At 40.4% G+C, this 16,943-nt stretch overlaps 2 protein-coding genes across 3 annotated transcripts; one reads left to right on the plus strand and one right to left on the minus strand.

The window, feature by feature from the left end:
- Positions 1-1,422: 1,422 nt before the first annotated feature.
- Positions 1,423-9,662, plus strand: si:dkey-125i10.3 (sciellin). Its single transcript, XM_058626823.1, has 8 exons — positions 1,423-1,500; positions 1,724-1,835; positions 2,012-2,089; positions 7,664-8,140; positions 8,439-9,020; positions 9,115-9,162; positions 9,273-9,375; positions 9,463-9,662. The coding sequence occupies exons 1-8, from the start codon at positions 1,491-1,493 to the stop codon at positions 9,565-9,567; spliced, it is 1,515 nt and encodes a 504-aa protein (XP_058482806.1). The 5' UTR covers positions 1,423-1,490; the 3' UTR covers positions 9,568-9,662.
- A 149-nt stretch (positions 9,663-9,811) lies between these two features.
- Positions 9,812-15,025, minus strand: plp1b (proteolipid protein 1b). 2 transcript variants are annotated; one of them, XM_058626838.1, is made up of 7 exons: positions 14,897-15,025; positions 12,792-12,978; positions 12,530-12,686; positions 11,976-12,153; positions 11,642-11,715; positions 11,373-11,438; positions 9,812-10,593 (listed from the first exon to the last, which is right to left on the minus strand). In XM_058626838.1, the coding sequence occupies exons 1-7, from the start codon at positions 14,898-14,900 to the stop codon at positions 10,522-10,524; spliced, it is 738 nt and encodes a 245-aa protein (XP_058482821.1). In that variant the 5' UTR covers positions 14,901-15,025; the 3' UTR covers positions 9,812-10,521. The 2 variants fall into 2 exon arrangements, with proteins under 2 accessions (XP_058482821.1, XP_058482819.1); XM_058626836.1 differs by lacking the exon at positions 14,897-15,025 and adding an exon at positions 13,316-13,674.
- Positions 15,026-16,943: the final 1,918 nt, after the last annotated feature.

The following is a 16,943-nucleotide window of genomic DNA, read 5'->3' on the forward strand; positions in this document are numbered from 1 at the left end:
CTCCACCTGCCTGTCTGTGCAGCAAAGACTCATAGTCCAACTGACTGAACACCAACACAGATATCTTAAGGTAAGAGAACACAATACCGTGAAGGTATTCACATCACAGGCACATTATTCTGATTTCATTTCCATTAATTATGCAAGGCAGGGGCTCATCACGAAGTCAGAATACTTTTAATTTTTCAATGCATAATGAATTTGACCTGGTTAATTGTCGCTGGCACGTCTCCAGAGAAATCCATCACAGGAGATTTAAAACTCTATTTGCAGGATAAACGGGAGCTCAGAGTGATTACAGACGGGACACACAATGTGACAGTAAACATGAGAGGTGTTAACATTCAGCGTGAAGTGAGAAAATGCAGCAACTGTTATATAATATTATGGCTTTATTTTATTATTATTTGTGAATATCAGACATGGGATATTAAAAAACAAGGCAGCACTTTCCATTTTTGGTATCGGTTAACGTGCGTATCGGTCTGATACTAGTTAAAATAACTGCATCGCATATCAGATAGATAAAAATCTGATACACTCCAAAAATCCTATATCACATGCTTTACTATGCACAGGTTGTAAAAATGAAAATAAAAATATTAGCTGAGTCTTGTTTGGGCTGTTTATGTCTTCTTTTTGGAGAACAATATCACACAGCTAGAGAATTATGTCTTTGAAATGACTCAGCATGAATGTGAAAGCTTCATAGTGCATAAATAAAATGTCTAAAATGACCATTCATCATTTATCACCATTTGTTTCAGACTAATATTGGTATCGGTGGATAATCCACTTTGTCATATCAGTATCGGACAAAAAAAAGTGGTATCGTCACCTTCCCTGGTACTAGTATGATAAAAGTTTTTTGTAAGAGGGAGGTAATATCATATTATTTCTTATATATATGTACTTTGGTAATAACGATAGTAATAATATAGAAATAAGGAGATATTACAGTAATATCATGTCATATTCAAAGTAATATCGGGTAATAGCTCTAAAAATTGGAAACTCATCCTCCCCATTACTTATTATAGTCATAACATCGTATTACCATTTTACTTCCAGATTACAAAATTATGAGCATGCTATTACCATAAATGTTTTGTACTGCAATGTAAAGTGTTACTATGAAGGTAAATATTGAATTATCAGAAATGACCGAAATCATTTTTTTTACACATTGAAAGTATGCTGATCTCTTATCACATAGTTACATGACATGTGTACGTGTGTGCACAAAAGAAGCAGAATGCAGTTTGATGGGTTGAGTGCGAGATGCGTGTGTTCTTCACACATGAAGAAGTATGATTCTGAGTCTATGATTGATTACATTTTGCATGCATTAGTATCAAACTCTGAATGATAAAAGTCCGTGTAATCATTTGTTTGCACTTTTCTTTATTGTCTGACTGACTTATTTTTTGATGGTTTCATTGATTGATCTTGAAATCATTTCATCAGGTTGAGAATCTAAGCAAATCATCATGTCTAAAGGTAAATCACTCTTAAATCTAATATATCAGATTCTTTAATGATATCAGTATAACACTTTATCATCACAGTCTGGTTTTCTATGTGATTTTGAATCCAGCCCTAAACGGGTTGATCATTTTGGTTTCCAGTGATGTTACATTAATTTGTTGTCACGATACAATTCATTTTAATACAGATTTATTAACATTGTTATATAAGCTGACCAGGTTTGTGTGTGTTGTAGATGTTGACAGAAGCAAGGTATTAAAATCAATCAAGGTAATGAAGGCAGTGAAGAAAGACGGCAGCTGGATCCACAAAGCTAACCCGGGGAAGAAAGAGCAGGACAAATCAAGGTAGATTCTACAGCAGTTATTATAGCCTTCATGATTTCACTAATGGAGTTTTGGGCGTCACTCCCACACAAAGAGAAAACAACCTCATTTTCCTATAGTCCTACATCAAAAGCAGCAGGTGCTAATGGAAGCGAATGATAAAACATTTTGTACAATCAACGCCTTCTGTCTTGCAGGACGGACGTCGCCAAGGACAACAGTTCCTCTCCAGTCAAGAAGAAATCATACGTCCTCTCTGCAATCCAGAAATATGAGTGAGAGCTTCAGCATAATTATTCACTAATGCGTCACATGCCTTATTTAAAGGTATAATGTGTAACTTTTAGCAGCATTTATTGGTGAAGTTGAATGTTGCAGCTGAAAACCCCGAACCTCGATAGATAGATTACCTATTTTGGACTTTAGGAGAAGTTGTGGCAGTTCTGCAAGCTCTTCAGACTGAATTTGTCCTTTGACTCCGTCATGTCATTGAACAATAACTAAAAAATGTAAAGCTTCAGGCGCAAATCACCATCTGTGATATTAACATACTGCACATAAATATTAACTCCGGGGCAGCTTTGCTGCTGCATCCATAAAAAGCGACAGTATACGCTGCAGGCTGACCTGTACTGCAGCAGCCCGATGATGCGTTGTTCATCTCAATACAAAACCTCAACCGAAGTATGGTATTTCACCTCAAGGCACACCGTTTCACACAATAGCTTTAAAAGTGTCCTTAACCTGAGTCAGAAAATAAAAATAGGAATAGCCAGCTTGAGAGCGACAAACATTTCCATGGCCTTTTTTTAGTCATCGTAACAAATAATCACGTCATCAAATGATCTCAAATGGTTTTATTAACGCTACGTTCAGAGGTATCATTAAAGATATTCTGAAACACTCATGGGCCACACAGTAATTATTATTAATAATATATAAAGTTGAATCTGATTAAAGGTCACAGTGAGTCACGGTTACACTACAATCGGGATGTCGGCAATCTCGGGATGTCGAGTGTAAACAGCTCTCTGAGTTAGATCCACTGGGTTCAGCGCTGGGTTTGGACTGAGCCACTCGGGCAGCTTGGTTTCCTGTGTTTGAAGTTATTCTGTAGTAGATTTACCTCAGTGTTTTTTTGTGGTTGGGGCATGGATTCGTTCTTGAATGATTTTAGCCTCTTAATAAAAGTCTCACCTAATACAGTCTATGCTTGCTTAAGTCTACGATACCTTAAGAATATACCCGCTACTTTATCTCACAGCTTTTTCCACCTAGAAACTGAAGTAAAAGAAAAAAGAAAAACACTCACTCACCTGCACCAAAGTTCATTGAGAAAATCAGAATTTAGAAGGATATAGACTAGTTATTTTCTCTATGGACTAAACATGGGAATTCATTTTAGTGATGACAGTGAGCTGTCTCACTGCGCACATTTTACTTATGTCATGTGCTGCACTTTGACAAACAATTCAACCTTAGTTTTGGAGTGTCAAGCTGCTTTTTGACAAACTTCCAACTTAGTGCCGTTTGCTTTTAGAGAACAGCAACTTCCTCCTCCTATGCTGCCATGGATTTAAAATAATGCAGCTTGATTTACATATTGTAGACTCTCGGGCTGGATATTGGCAAGAAACTGATGTTTTGATAAATATCCGAAAAGGGGTTGACAATACAATATACTGCGATCTATTGAATACTACAAGCAAGGCAATATATTGCAATTGTTGTCCCCCCATAATAGACTATTTTAAGAAAAGTGTTCATGGTAAAACTAACAATATTCAGGTTTCTTTGTCTTGTGAGAGGAGAGAAAGGAAGGGGAGCGAGTGAAATGGCCAAAGTCTGCTGACATTTAGTGGTTGGAGGCATAAATACACACACCACCACTGTCAGGAATATTTCCCCATTGATACAGCACTTCAAAGAATCCAATACCATGACATGAATTACTGTGATATTTTAGTGAAGTGACAATTTCTTACACCCCCATTAGACTCATTAACACAGATGATAATGAGGTCCAGTTCTTCTTCCTTATCTTCAGCTGTTACTGTCGGCTTGATAGTTGCCTTATTGATCATTCTGCTTTGTGCCTCTGCAGCCATCTGAGCTGGACACCCACTAACAGGGAGAGCAGCCACAGAAATAAACTGTTCGATAACTAATGAATATCTAAACACTCCGCGACGACTCAGTAAACCTTCCCAGCGTTAAATCACTAAATTCTTATCTGTAATTCTTCTTAAATGTCTTGAGACAACAGTCGCATCAGCAGAGGTAACCTCAAAACACCCCACACCTCCAAATTAGTTTCATCAAACAGAACAGTTAGATTTCGTCTTTGTCATAAACCGGCGGTTTCCCAGCCTACACTGTGAATGTTTGAGGATTTTCCACACGGACAGAAGAAAAACACCATATTTGTGTCAAGAGTAATAATGGATTTGTTCACTGCAGTAACTTACGTAATGGCGTGACCATCCTTTTTAAAGACATGTGGAAAGGAGGCAAGTCTAACGGATTCACCGAGTTTATTTGCCATTGTATTATTTGTGGTTGTTACCATTCCACTGATATTACATCATCTTATGTTGACATACACAAATGCACAACATGGACACATTTTGTGTTGAGGAAAAAAGAAAAGTCCTTTGTTCAGGTTTTTCTCCCTGAGGTTTAGTATATAGTATATAATGAAGTATATATTTGAATATACCTACACTTTCAGCTTCCTCAATAGATATTTTAGACACTATATAATGGTGATAATGAACCAAATACAAAGGAATACAGGACTCACAGTTAAGTGAGTTAGCAGTTTTATTTTTTTCTCAGTGTTACTGTAAGTAACAATGTATGTTTACAATGCAAAATCTAAATCTGTCTTTTTTTATCAGAGAATTATTATGTCCTGTTTTAATTTAGATGATCGTAAACAGATTTATCCCCCAATAATTGTGATATGTTCTACTAGCTGAACCAGATGAACAGAAACAGCTCAAATTAGCAGTTGTCGTTTTACCTCAAAACATTTTGGAAGTTGTGTTTCCGTATTCATTAATGTAATACTATTTAATTAGGTAATAATAATAATGATGTAATTTGTATCTTAGTATTTTTTTGGCTTCTTCTTCTTCTATTATAATTTCATTTGAAGGACTTAAGGACCGAATATAGTTGAAAACAACGTTTTTAAAGGAGAAAATTAGACCGTAATTATTCTTTTGGAAATCTTTTGTCTCCTTTATTTTACTCTCAAGACCCCCACAAATTCAGGACCACTGTTGTGTTGCATTGAAACCATTTATTCAATGACTTAATTGGAGCACATCTTCACCAAGCAATTCATATTGACAGATTCTTTTCTCCTTTGTGAGCTGGCAAACAGTGAGCTCTGCAGGAAGCCTAATTCCTCAGAGGAACTAATGGCCGATTAAGGTGATAATGAGCTATAAGGAGGCTTCAGGAGCTGTGAGGTCTCCTACAGTGTGTATCTCCTGTGCAGATGCTGCAAAAGAAGGTCCAGCTGCTGAGCTCATGATTTGTGATGACATTAAATGACCATCATTGACAACAAAATGGTTCAGTGGGTAGATACCACATTTTCTAAACCCTTCCTTGACAATCCTGGCACCCTCCTCTTCCTTTGCTACCTGATAAGTTCCTTTAAAAACTCCAGAGAACTCTTTCTTGCTTATTGCAAAGGGGGTGTCCGTGGCACAACCCTCCCCTAGGAGTGCTGCAAAACGCTGCCGTAGGATAACAAAAAGACCTGCGTTGAGTGGCTGCAGGATGTAAGAGCAATGAGACGGGAGGCACAGGAGGACGACGTTCTCCTTACGAGCGGCCTCCACCACCTCCAGGTTCACAGGCGACTTGTGGCCGTCAAAAATCAGCAGCAGTGGACGTTCCTTCGGTGCGTGCACAAGAAAATGTTTAAGGAACCATTTTTTAAAGAGGTCAGAATTAATACAACCCGAGTCTGACCAACCATAGAGAGCATTTGGTGGCCCTTGTGTCTTGTAACATACTCCCCCTGGGTAGGCCTTCGAGTAAACAATAAAAGGGGGAACGTCTTCTCCAGCTGCACTAAAGCAAGCTAAAATGGAGATGTGGTCCCTCAGACCTGGCACTGGTCTGTAGCCAAGTCCGACAGGCTTGGAAAGATTTACCTTCTTCCTGCCCAGCTGAAAGCCTGTCTCGCTGCAGTTAAAGATATGGTGAGGCTTGTCTCTGACTCCATGAGTGTCCATGACAGTGCTCAGTAAATGAAAAAACTGGTCCACCGCTTCTTTCCTCACACAAACTGTTCTTCCACGTATAACAGTGTCTGCTGGCTGAATAGTAATATTCTTTTCTTGACGTTTTCTAAAATTGAGCCACCAGGTCTGGCCCAGTTTGGAAAAGGCCACCCTCCGATGCTGCCGCTTGTAAATAGAAGAGGCAAAGGAGACCAGCTGCTGTTTAGTAAGTGGGAATCCATGCTTGGACATATATGAGGAGAACTCCACTAACAGCTCCTCGTCTGCAGATGTTATAAGTTGAGCTGGCCCACTGCGACTCCCTGGTGTCACCCGTCCACTCACTCTGTCTCCCAGCGAAGACTTGGGGACTGCAAACTCTTTGGCAGCCTGTCTCACTGTGCACCTCCCTGACTTTACCTCAATCAGTGCACGTTCCATGGCCTCCTCTGTCCATTTCTTTTTCTTCTTCCTTCCGATTTTGTCAAGATGATTTCTTGATGGCATTTTTTTCTAGGATGACACAGGAAACACGGACATGAATGAAGATAAACCAACAATCAACAACAAAAAATCCTTTGAAAGTAATTAAAAGTTCATTAAATTAAATTACATTTCCCCCCACGTTGCTTAATTCAACTCATGCCAACACAGTTGTCTTTTTTCCTGAACAACAGAAACTTAACTTTGACTTTATTATTATTACTTAACTTCATTATTACATACAACGTTTCTGTGACAGATATTACTTTAATATTAAGTTATATTATTTATTAAGTATTTAATATTTAGCTACCCACATGCCAGTATCAGTACAGAACATAGAGTTTTCTTGAGCCTCTTTGTGAATTTAATTTACTCTCACATTCGGGAGACCACACCACCACACGAGAAACCCTTATGGTTTTTTTTGTTTTTTTAAAATTAATTTCTGAATTCCGCAAATATATTTACCACCAATATATGTCTACATACTCTGCAATAATAAAAAATAATAATTTTAGCCAGTCAAACGGAAACGTGCACTTTATGCACGCAAAGCTGTTCACCTTCTTTGCATAAAAAGTGTTAAAATACGGACTTACTTGTTCTTCTTGTTGTGGAGGAAAAGGAAACTGTCTCGTGGTTGGTTTCTTGTTGATAACCACGTCGCGCAGCTGTTCTAACAATAATGTTGTAGTAATGGGATTTAAGTCTGTTCATTTGTAAACATACGAACACAAACCGTGTGTCGGTGTTTAGTCTGCATCACGGTTACGTATATTTCCGTTTCACAACGTTGAAAACACGGGGTTACACTTTACTTTCTGATGATTTTACTGCCGAGCTTCAAAATACTACTTCACAAACAGAAGCCAGAAGAAACCGGAACACAACCGGAAATTCAATGACGTCGTCTTCAAAATAAGACCATCTAAGTCCTTGTTACCAAAATAAGTGTCAAGCTTCTTTCTTTCTTTCTTTCTTTCTTTCGTAAATTGAAAATATAAACTTACTTGTGCATGTAATTGGGCATGCATTTTTAATTGTAATTGATGAAAGCTTTATTGTGTTATTGTTTGAGTAATGGGATTTCTCTTCATCGTCTAATTTTGTTTGTTTCAGGACCCGAGTGTCCGCAGAAGAACTTAGCAAAAATGATGAGGTGCAACCAGAACTAGCTATTGCCAACACAGCTGAAGAAAACAAAGGAGGGTATGCTAATATTTGTGTAGAAGGTCACGTCCAAAATGGTGATGCAGAATCAGTTTCTCTATCAAAGGGAAATCCAGAGGCTAGAGAAGAAAACAAGGAGGAATATCCTGATACAAGCACATACAAGGACTCGACAATCCTTGACATGATGGTATCCCAGTCACCAACTGGCAGCCACGCTGTGCCTGAGGATGTGGTGAAGTCATTACCTGAGACCCCAGGAGATGATGAAGTTCTACAAGGTGCTGTGGAACTGGTCCCTCTTCTTGTGCCTAGATCACCTCCTCAGTCTGCTTTAAGTGCAATTGTGAAAGATGTGGAGGATGAAGACAAGTCTGTGGCTCCAACAGAAGGGGTCTCAGAGACTAGATCTGAGACATCTGTGGGGTATGTAGGCTTAATTGTAATTGAAAAGTGTGCATAATATGAACAACTGCACCTTTAAAAAAAAGAAAATAAGTTTTATTTATGTTGTTTGCCCTAGAAATTCAGTTAAGAAATCAAATTATTGAGGTTATTTCTCCCAATTAAAGAAGCTCAGTCTGAGGGGTCAGCTGTGGAGACCACAGATGATAAAACATATGTTTATTATAAGATGATAAGATGATAAAACCTAATTTAGTGTGAGATTTAAAGATGCTGAGTACTGGGATATTATATTTCTAAGCGACTTTGTTTGTTTCAGGACCCGAGTGCCTGCAGAAGAACTAAGCAAAAATGGTGAGGTGCAACCAGGAATAGCTGTTGCTAGCACAGCACAACAAGCAACTCCAGGAGATGAAGAAGTTCTACAAGGTGCTGTGGAACCAATCCCTGTTCCTGTGCCTGCCACAGTCATATCAGAGGAGTCAGCAGCGGAGACAACAGAAGATACAAAGAACATCTCTCCACCGGTTTTAAGTGCAATTACGAAATTTAAAGATGTAGACGAGTCTGCAGCTCCAACACAAGAAGTCTCAAAGACTAGATCCGAGGAGGCGGTAGAGTGTGAACACAACACCATCACCGAGCAAAGTGCTGAGTCAGTGCCGACGAATGCTGAGGATTATCTGCTGAGGGAGTTAAACATCAATGATGCTCTCGAACCTGTAAATGATTTAGAAGCCAAAGCAGTTCAGGGTAAATATTCTGACAGAGGCATCAAACTGACTGATGCGTTGGATGTGCAGCCACCCACAGTCGACACTGTCGCCGAACCCGTGGAAGATCCAGAGCAATCAGAGCTGTCAGAGCAGGCGAAAATGAACCAGTCTGATGATGCTCATATGTAAGTGAACTCTTATTATTCATCATTCATTTATCTTTTCTATTTAATGATCACATGTTTAATTGTACTATTTAATGTAAATTATTGTTTACAGCACTGAAATGTCACAAAAGCCCGATGACTTGTTACGTCGTCGAACCAGGTAACGTACAACATACAGTCATTTGGGATTTTCAAACATTAGTGTGTAAAAATGAATGACATGCAATGGCGGGATAAGAATAATCTTTTTCTCGTTTCTCTCTACCTCAGTGATGTCAAAGCCGTTTGTTCTTTCTGTGACCGTATTATTGATGGGAAAACAAAGCTCATCGTCAGTGAACCTGCAGTGATTTGCCACCCAGAATGTCTCAAGGTTTGGACTGTTTGGAAACATCTCGTATTATATGGATCAACATGCTCTTGTCATTGCATAATGCTAATGTGGAATATCTTTTTGCAGTGTAGCGTGTGTGCGAAGACTCTGGGAGATTTGCTTACCCGCATGTTTCTATATCACCAAGGGATCCACTGTGATGACTGCTTTGCCAACGCTCTCGTGGCCTGAAGCCTAAGCGGGACAGAGACTCAAAGCACATTGTGATTAATGTGTTGTGTGGGCTGAGAACCTCATTACTGTAGCCTTCACTCTGTCTTTTGAAACTAATTTTCTTCCCGAAGCTTTGTGAGACTTATTACATACAACAATACCTGTCATAATATGCTCAAATTAAAAGATATGGAGGCAACATACATTATTTTTATTGAAATATATTGTATATGTTAAAATAAAACACACGGTACATACAGTATAATGCAGCAGATTTAAATGATTTAATTTCAAATGAGCACAAACAACTTGGAGGCGAGTTATTAAAGCATCAACACCGCAGTGGCATAAGGACTTATTTTAAGCAATAACTGAAAAAAAAGGCTTGAAAATGGATACACATTTGCCCCCCCCCCCCCCAAAGGAAGCAAAAAACATCATACAAGTGAACGCAAAGTGCATGTTTTGTAAGTGAAGCAAACTGGCAGAAAACCATTGGACATTCAGCTTCGCTTGCTTTAGTATACACACACTGTTGATACAGATGGTGAAAACGTGGCAGCAGCAAAGTCATATTCAGAACCAATCCATGCACCAGTGAACACTGAATGGTGTGCGTGCAGTTAGGATTTTCAAGGCAAGCTGTCATTACTCTTAATTATTCATGCAATGTCATACATCACAATCTGACAACATCATCAGCACCAGTGAAGCCTCAAAACAACAACAAAAACAAACCTGCGAGAGAGAAATGAACAACAAACAAGAGAATCATCTGAGATGGAGGATTTGCTGCTGGGGGGGGTGAAATATCTTCATCTCTCTGATGTTGTTCATGCACAACAGTGATGAGAAACGTACAGTATGTCTGTTATTGGAGGTTGCTGCTTCCGAGAGTATGGATAGAGACCATGTGATCTCTGTCCGTCTCATGGAAAGATGCCGGCGTCAACGACGGTGGAGACGTTGTGCTTAGCGAACACCTTTCCTGCCCAGAAATCGCAAGACTGCATAGTTGTAGGTGGTGGGGACCAGATACAGAATCTGCAAGACATTGATATAGAGGGTGGAGAAATAGTATGAATAGACCTGAAGAAATTTATATGGATAATTAAACATAATATTTTAAAGGGCCAGATCAAGGTTTCTTGTCATACAGGTAGTTCTGCTATGGCGCTGCCAAAAATTTATGATATAAAATATTTCTACTTCCACTACAGTTTGGCTGATGCGAAGGTAATGTTTTATCTGTGGTGCTCACAAAAGAAACTGTTATTCCAGTTGCTGTGAACATTGTTTGCTGGAGCCGTTGGAAAGTAGTTCTGCCAAAACTGTACCGGACTAAGACCTGTCCGTCACGAAGAGTGACAGGGACAGTGAAAAGATATGCTGAGTCATTTGTCAACACTTCCCCATGCTCTATAAACAACATGTCATTCACTTTCATTGTCGATTGGGAGGCATCCAAAGTCTCAGAGGAAATATACTGCAAAAATAATGTGACCTGAAGCATCAGTGGCTAGCATTGTTGCCTCACAGCAAGAAGTGTGCATCAAATGGGTAATCAAATACATCCAAAAACATGCAGATTGCCTTTTAGGTTAATTGGACTCTCTAAATGAACCCAAAAGTGTGAGAGTGAAAGGCTCTTTGTCTCTGCATGTTTGTCCTGTGATTGACCGTCCCCTGCTAACCTCATGTGGAGGATGAAAGCAGTAGTAAATGCGATTGATGGATAAATGTAAGTTAAATGCGGGTATATTCTTGTATGAGGTGTAGAAAAGAACAAAAACAGAACAGAGAGATAGAAAACAGTTGCTCACCAGTGCTAGCAGGGTGATCCCAGCACCAGCAAATGCAGCTATGTACAGGTCATAGGTGACGTAGAACTGTAATAAGAACCAAAGGTCAGGGCATTATTATATATTCTGTGAAATGAACAAATGTTTCTGTCATTCTTTCAAATAAAAACACTCAGTTACCCTCTAATTTAATAAGTAGTAATTTAGCATTGATTTTTTTTTTTTTTTTTTTTTATCGTGCACTCTGATTTCATATGAATATTTTAAGAAAATCAGATTCTTCTACTCACTTCACTGGTCTTGCAAATAGATGCCAAGGTCATTCCACAAGCCTTCCCTGGCATCGCATTCCAAGGAAGCAGACCTTAAATGAACACATGACGTAAGCGATGCATCTCGTACTGTTGCTGAATCACGATGAGCTGTGGTTACACTACGGCGTTTGCTTGCAAATATACAGCACGCGAGGCAAACGGCACTAAGAAACGATACTTATGATTATTTCATAACTAATTCAGCAACCAGTTTTGCACCTAGTCCCCGCTGATTAATTCACAGCCTTCAGGAGCACATTAACATTCTCATCAGGTGGACAGGTAGGCAGTCATTAAAAGAGCAACGCACCATACTGCCTGGCATCCATGCAAATCCAGGCGTGCTGATTAATGCTGGGGGTCGTTTCAGCCAGGATGTTGATGTTGTGGCAGGTCTGCTCCATGTTGAACAGGAAGAAGACCGGAATGGCCGTGAAGGCAAACACTCCCAGCCAGATGAAGGCCAAGACATACGTCACTATGATGAACTGGTGAGATAAAAAAAACAAAAAACGTATTGTACGTAAGGTCAGAGAAATGTGGCGTCGAAGCTCAGGTCTCAGCGTGATTAATGGGCTGTCACTAAATTGGCCATTGACCATAAGTCATGAATTCTGAGTCGAAATCATTGGAACAAGTCACATTTCACAAGTAAAAGCTAATCATCGCTGTTAGCTTTGTCTTCTTCATTTGTGCACCAGCTTCTTCTTTTATTTTTGGATGAAAGCCCACGGGCCGGAGTTGTGGAGCATTTGCAAAGTGCCAAGGCCAGTTTTTGGTCTGATTGAACATATACAGTCCCAAGTATCACTCCTCCTTCTTCCCTCTCCTCCTCCTCCTCCTCTCCGCCTTCCCCCTTCTTACCGTCAGGCTGAGGCAGCGGCCACATTGGGTGCTCCTGAATTCGCCGAACGTCTGCTTGACAGCACTTGTGGTGTAGAAACCCTCAGCCAGCAGCAGGATACCATAGAGGAAGAAAAACGAGGCCAGGCCATAGATCACATACTGGAAATATTTGATACTGGAATAGAGCACAGTGGGAAAAAAGAATTAACATTTCTTTTCTTCTCTCTCCTGAGAGGTCAAAAAATTACAATATGAGGGAATTTAATGCAGCGTTACTCACAAGGAGTCCATGACCTCATGGTCCTGAACATTGCGGGCGAAGTAAGTCTCAACAAGGACTTCGGTCTGGGTCAACGCTTCGTGCCCACAGCCACAAAATAATGCCATGCCAGCATAGCACAGCAAGGTGGCCACCAGGGATGGGTAGGGCACTGCCCCAATGCACCGGATACAGCAATCATAACAACCTGAGGGGGCATAATATATCAGCACACAGGCGGCACACACCGCACATATAACCACACAGCACATTTACGCCACAGTGGGGAACTCTATCACCCCGGAAAAGGCCGCGCTCTGTCCGCAAATCCATGAGCAAACGAACCCAAACGAAAGCAACATAAAAAATTAGAGAGCAGGAATGAGCAGCAGTTCCCGGTGAAGCGTCCAAAGAAAAGCAAGTCACCACTGACTTCACGACAACCTCACGCGCGTCTTCTAGTGTAAGCTGTGCTGTGGAAGCAGGTAGCAAATATCCATGGTGTTAATATAATGCATTGGCAGAAATGGGATAGAGGAAAGCACCTAGGGCTTTGCAAAGCCAAGGCTGCCTGACCGGAAACATTTGCTGCTTCTGATCTCGTACTCCACAAGAAGAAAGATCCCAGCGCCCAGCAGTGATGAACTGCAATGCTGCCTACAACGTATTGCTACTATAAAGTAAGCCTCCCTGCACTGATTTCATCTGTGCGTGAAAGCTGTTCTGCTTGTGCCAATGCTTCTCAGCTCGACCTCACTAACTCCGGACCAGCCCTCTGTCTCCAGCAGTCACAGGCGTCACCAGGCAAGTGAGAGATGGCAGCGAACCATAAAGAAAGAGCATCTCTTTGTGGCTGCAGACACAATAACCTTTGTCTTTGCAGTGATTGGGGCCGAAACAAAGGCCAGTGATGTTAAACAAACAAAGGCCATAGTGCCACACACACACACACACACACACAAGGTAGTATGTGGTGGCAGAGGAGGTCACCGGGACTGTCTCACCACCACTGGCAGTGTCACTACTAAGGACATCATCCATCTGCCCATCTGCAGCTGGCTGAGACTGGTACCACTATCAATGCTGACGGGGGTGGAGTTCAAGTGTTCAAATAGTAGGTGGAAGCATAATGAGCCTGGGGGGGGGGGGGGGGGGGGGGGAATTTAAATATCCTCACAACAAAAACAACCCCACTCAAAATTTTGTTGATGCCGAAACATCTAAGTGCCCCAGGCGACTTTCTCGGTGCATTAAATCTGATAATTTCACAAATTACAGGCTTGGAGTTGGAAGGAAAAAGAGGCTGTGAATTAAACAAACTGCCTCGAAAGTATAAATAGTAACAGCAGGAAGACGGCTAGAGTTCCACAAAATGAGAGTGCCTGCAGGCGCCCACTCTTCAGCTGTGCCCCGCTGCAATGGCGATACAGAATGGACCGTCATTGCCTGGTTTTCATCGGCCGTGCGAAAGGCATTTGTGCATTTGACAGCAGATGCCAGAAAATCAACAATGCAAAGCTGTTAAAAAGGCGCGAAAGTTAGCGCCCAAGTCATTTGTATGAGAGAAACATTTGTTATCACAAGCTGTTTGGGTCCACAGTTCTCATGCTAATTTGTACCAGTGACACTTGTGGGAGTTTCTGACCCCTTTCACATGAGTGACCCGGCATGACCTTGGCATGATTAGAGCCTCTGCCCGTCTCTGTCGGCCACTGTAAGCCCAGTCTAGTCCATGGTTACAAGGAGATAGAGGAGGTTAAATCAGGATTCTGTCTTTGAAAAGTAATGAATCCTCGCACACAGTCCCCCTCTGTTTGTCGTTTGTTTTCTCTTCAGTCATCTGTAATCATCGCTGTTTATTAAACTGTGTTATATGTTATAAAAAAAAAAGAAAAAAGGGCAGGAGTGAATTAATCATAGTCAATAAAACATTCAATACATATCACCTGTGGATATTAAAATTGAAAACACAGAATTCATTTGCAGCAAATATTGCCAAAAGTGCATGAGGGGAACATGATGTCGAAGGACATATTAAAGGCGACATTAGTAAGTTATAGAAGTCCACATTTTCAAATCGTATTAATAAAAGATTATACGAGTTATTAAGAATTCTGTGCACTCACCCATGTCCAGAAAGAAGTGCAGAGTTATTGAAGTTTCACTGGGCGGCTTTGTGTCTGTGATATGAGGATATGAGAAGTTATTCCCCGCCACTCCTATATGAATCTGACTCCCGCTTTTGTCTCATCAACAATAGATAGACCACATCTCCTCGAGCCACATCTTAAAGTCACAAAGTCCCATTTCAGCTGCCAATCATTATTTATGGAGCCATGGGTTCAGGACTGGCCACAGACAGCGTGTCACAAGTTCCATCATGAATTTTTTTTATTTTTTATGCTATTTGGTGCAGTTTTACACAGTTTTGCTGTTCCGCCAAATTATTGTGGGTATTTTTGATTATGCTTAAAAACATGTATATGGGTAATAAATCAAGAAAGGGAGTGTTTACAATCATAATTGATATAACCTAAATGTATTTTATCCTTTTGAGGGTGAATGTTTGATTCTTTGAGATATTAAACACAAACAAATTCACACAGCAATTTTTTTATGTTTTCAACAGAATTCTCAAATTCTGGTTGTGTGCACAATGTTTCATTAGCATTCAATAGTTCGTGTGGTCATCATCAGCATGCATGTGTTGTATGTCCACACACACACACACACACACACACACACACAGCAGTACTGCACAGCAAACATCTCCCAGCGTCCTCGGAGCAACGTTTTTAAAAGCGCTCACGGAGGTGAGAGTTATGCACTGACAAAAGAGGGAAATAAATCGAAACACCAGAGACTGACGTTGATGAAGTTGAATAACAAGGGTGACATTGACGATCAGGTCCAGCTGCTGCTGCTGCTGCCCTCCTTCCCTCCCTCACTCCTTCTCTCCCTCCCTCCCTCATGTTTGACCCAGTTGATGTCAATGCTTGGTTCAGTACAAAGAAGCCAGTGTGAAGCAGTAAAAAACACTTTTTTTTGAGAAGAGCTCGTCCTATTTTTGCTTTCCATTTTACACCAAACATCTGGAAATAAGTCAATTTTACACATGTAAAAACTAGTGTACGATGTCTTTCACTGAATTGATTTAGATCTAATGAAAAGCAAGCAGTATTTGTTTTAAATGGAGGCAACAGGCACTTTTGAGGGACAAAAAATGAAATTGGTAGCGGATTAAAAAAAATATAGCCTCATACTCAAAGTGTTTGTTTTCAATTTGTCTGGGCTCATTCTTTTGTTTTTAAAGAAAGAAAAGAAGCAATAACAGATCAAGCAATTACTATGTAGGGAAGGATAACTGGCACTGGCTTTGTTAGCGCTCAAAGTGAAGCGAGTGCAGAGGAATGATGCCTTTGAAATGAAGAAAGATTGTGTGTGAGAGAGACAGTGAGAGCATTAATTAAACTCTGCATTAGATGTATAATACTTGTCAGCTTCACTCGTGAGCTATAAATAAGCAAAAACGCTGACAATCAAGGGACGGGGTGAGGAGAGCGTGTCTTAGCTTTGATGATTTAGAAGAAAATGTGTGAATAAACTTCACGCCCCAAAAAAAAACGCATGCAGATGGTGGTCGGGGATGAGAGCAGCTCAGGTGATGAATTATTGGGCGACACTTAATTAGACCGTCTAACAGTCATTAGTTAGTGCACGAACTGACTTTGAATAAACACAATATTGAATAAGCTCTGAGCTAAATTACGAATGCTACCAGGACGCATATATTAAAGACTACTTTGCATAATCAGGCAGAAAAAATGTACATATTTAATGGTCAACTTCCCGGACGGCAGCGGCAACAGTGTGAACTTGCACTGTATGTGTGTTTGCAGTATGTATACGTGAGTCATTTTCTATAGCTACTTGCTGTGTGCAATTATTTTAACAAGGGAGGAGGAAGCCCTGTTAAAATATTTGCACTATCTCTTATCACTGTTGTATGGTAATGTGTGGGTTTGTTGTCTTGTGACAAAATAAACAAGCACTTGGAGGATGCTCAGTGGGAAAATGAACTCAGTGGCTCTGTTTTTCCACGGCGACAGGCTTGGAGTATTTGTTTTGCCACTTGATTAAGTTAAGATCAAACTAGCCTTCCGTCCAACTGGG

The sequence above is a fragment of the Solea solea genome, chromosome 4, assembly GCF_958295425.1.
Source record: "Solea solea chromosome 4, fSolSol10.1, whole genome shotgun sequence".
Lineage (NCBI taxonomy): Eukaryota > Metazoa > Chordata > Actinopteri > Pleuronectiformes > Soleidae > Solea > Solea solea.

Coding starts and splice junctions, on each gene's coding strand:
- si:dkey-125i10.3 (XM_058626823.1), top strand. Junction 2,090..7,663: donor TCTGCAATCCAGAAATATGA/GTGAGAGCTTCA, acceptor TGTTTGTTTCAG/GACCCGAGTGTCCGCAGAAG. Junction 9,021..9,114: donor CAGTCTGATGATGCTCATAT/GTAAGTGAACTC, acceptor TATTGTTTACAG/CACTGAAATGTCACAAAAGC.
- plp1b (XM_058626836.1), bottom strand. CDS start 13,355: ATGTTTCCGGTCAGGCAGCCTTGGCTTTGCAAAGCCCTAG. Junction 12,687..12,791: donor CATGAGGTCATGGACTCCTT/GTGAGTAACGCT, acceptor GCTCTATTCCAG/TATCAAATATTTCCAGTATG. Junction 11,439..11,641: donor CTATTTGCAAGACCAGTGAA/GTGAGTAGAAGA, acceptor TTCTTATTACAG/TTCTACGTCACCTATGACCT.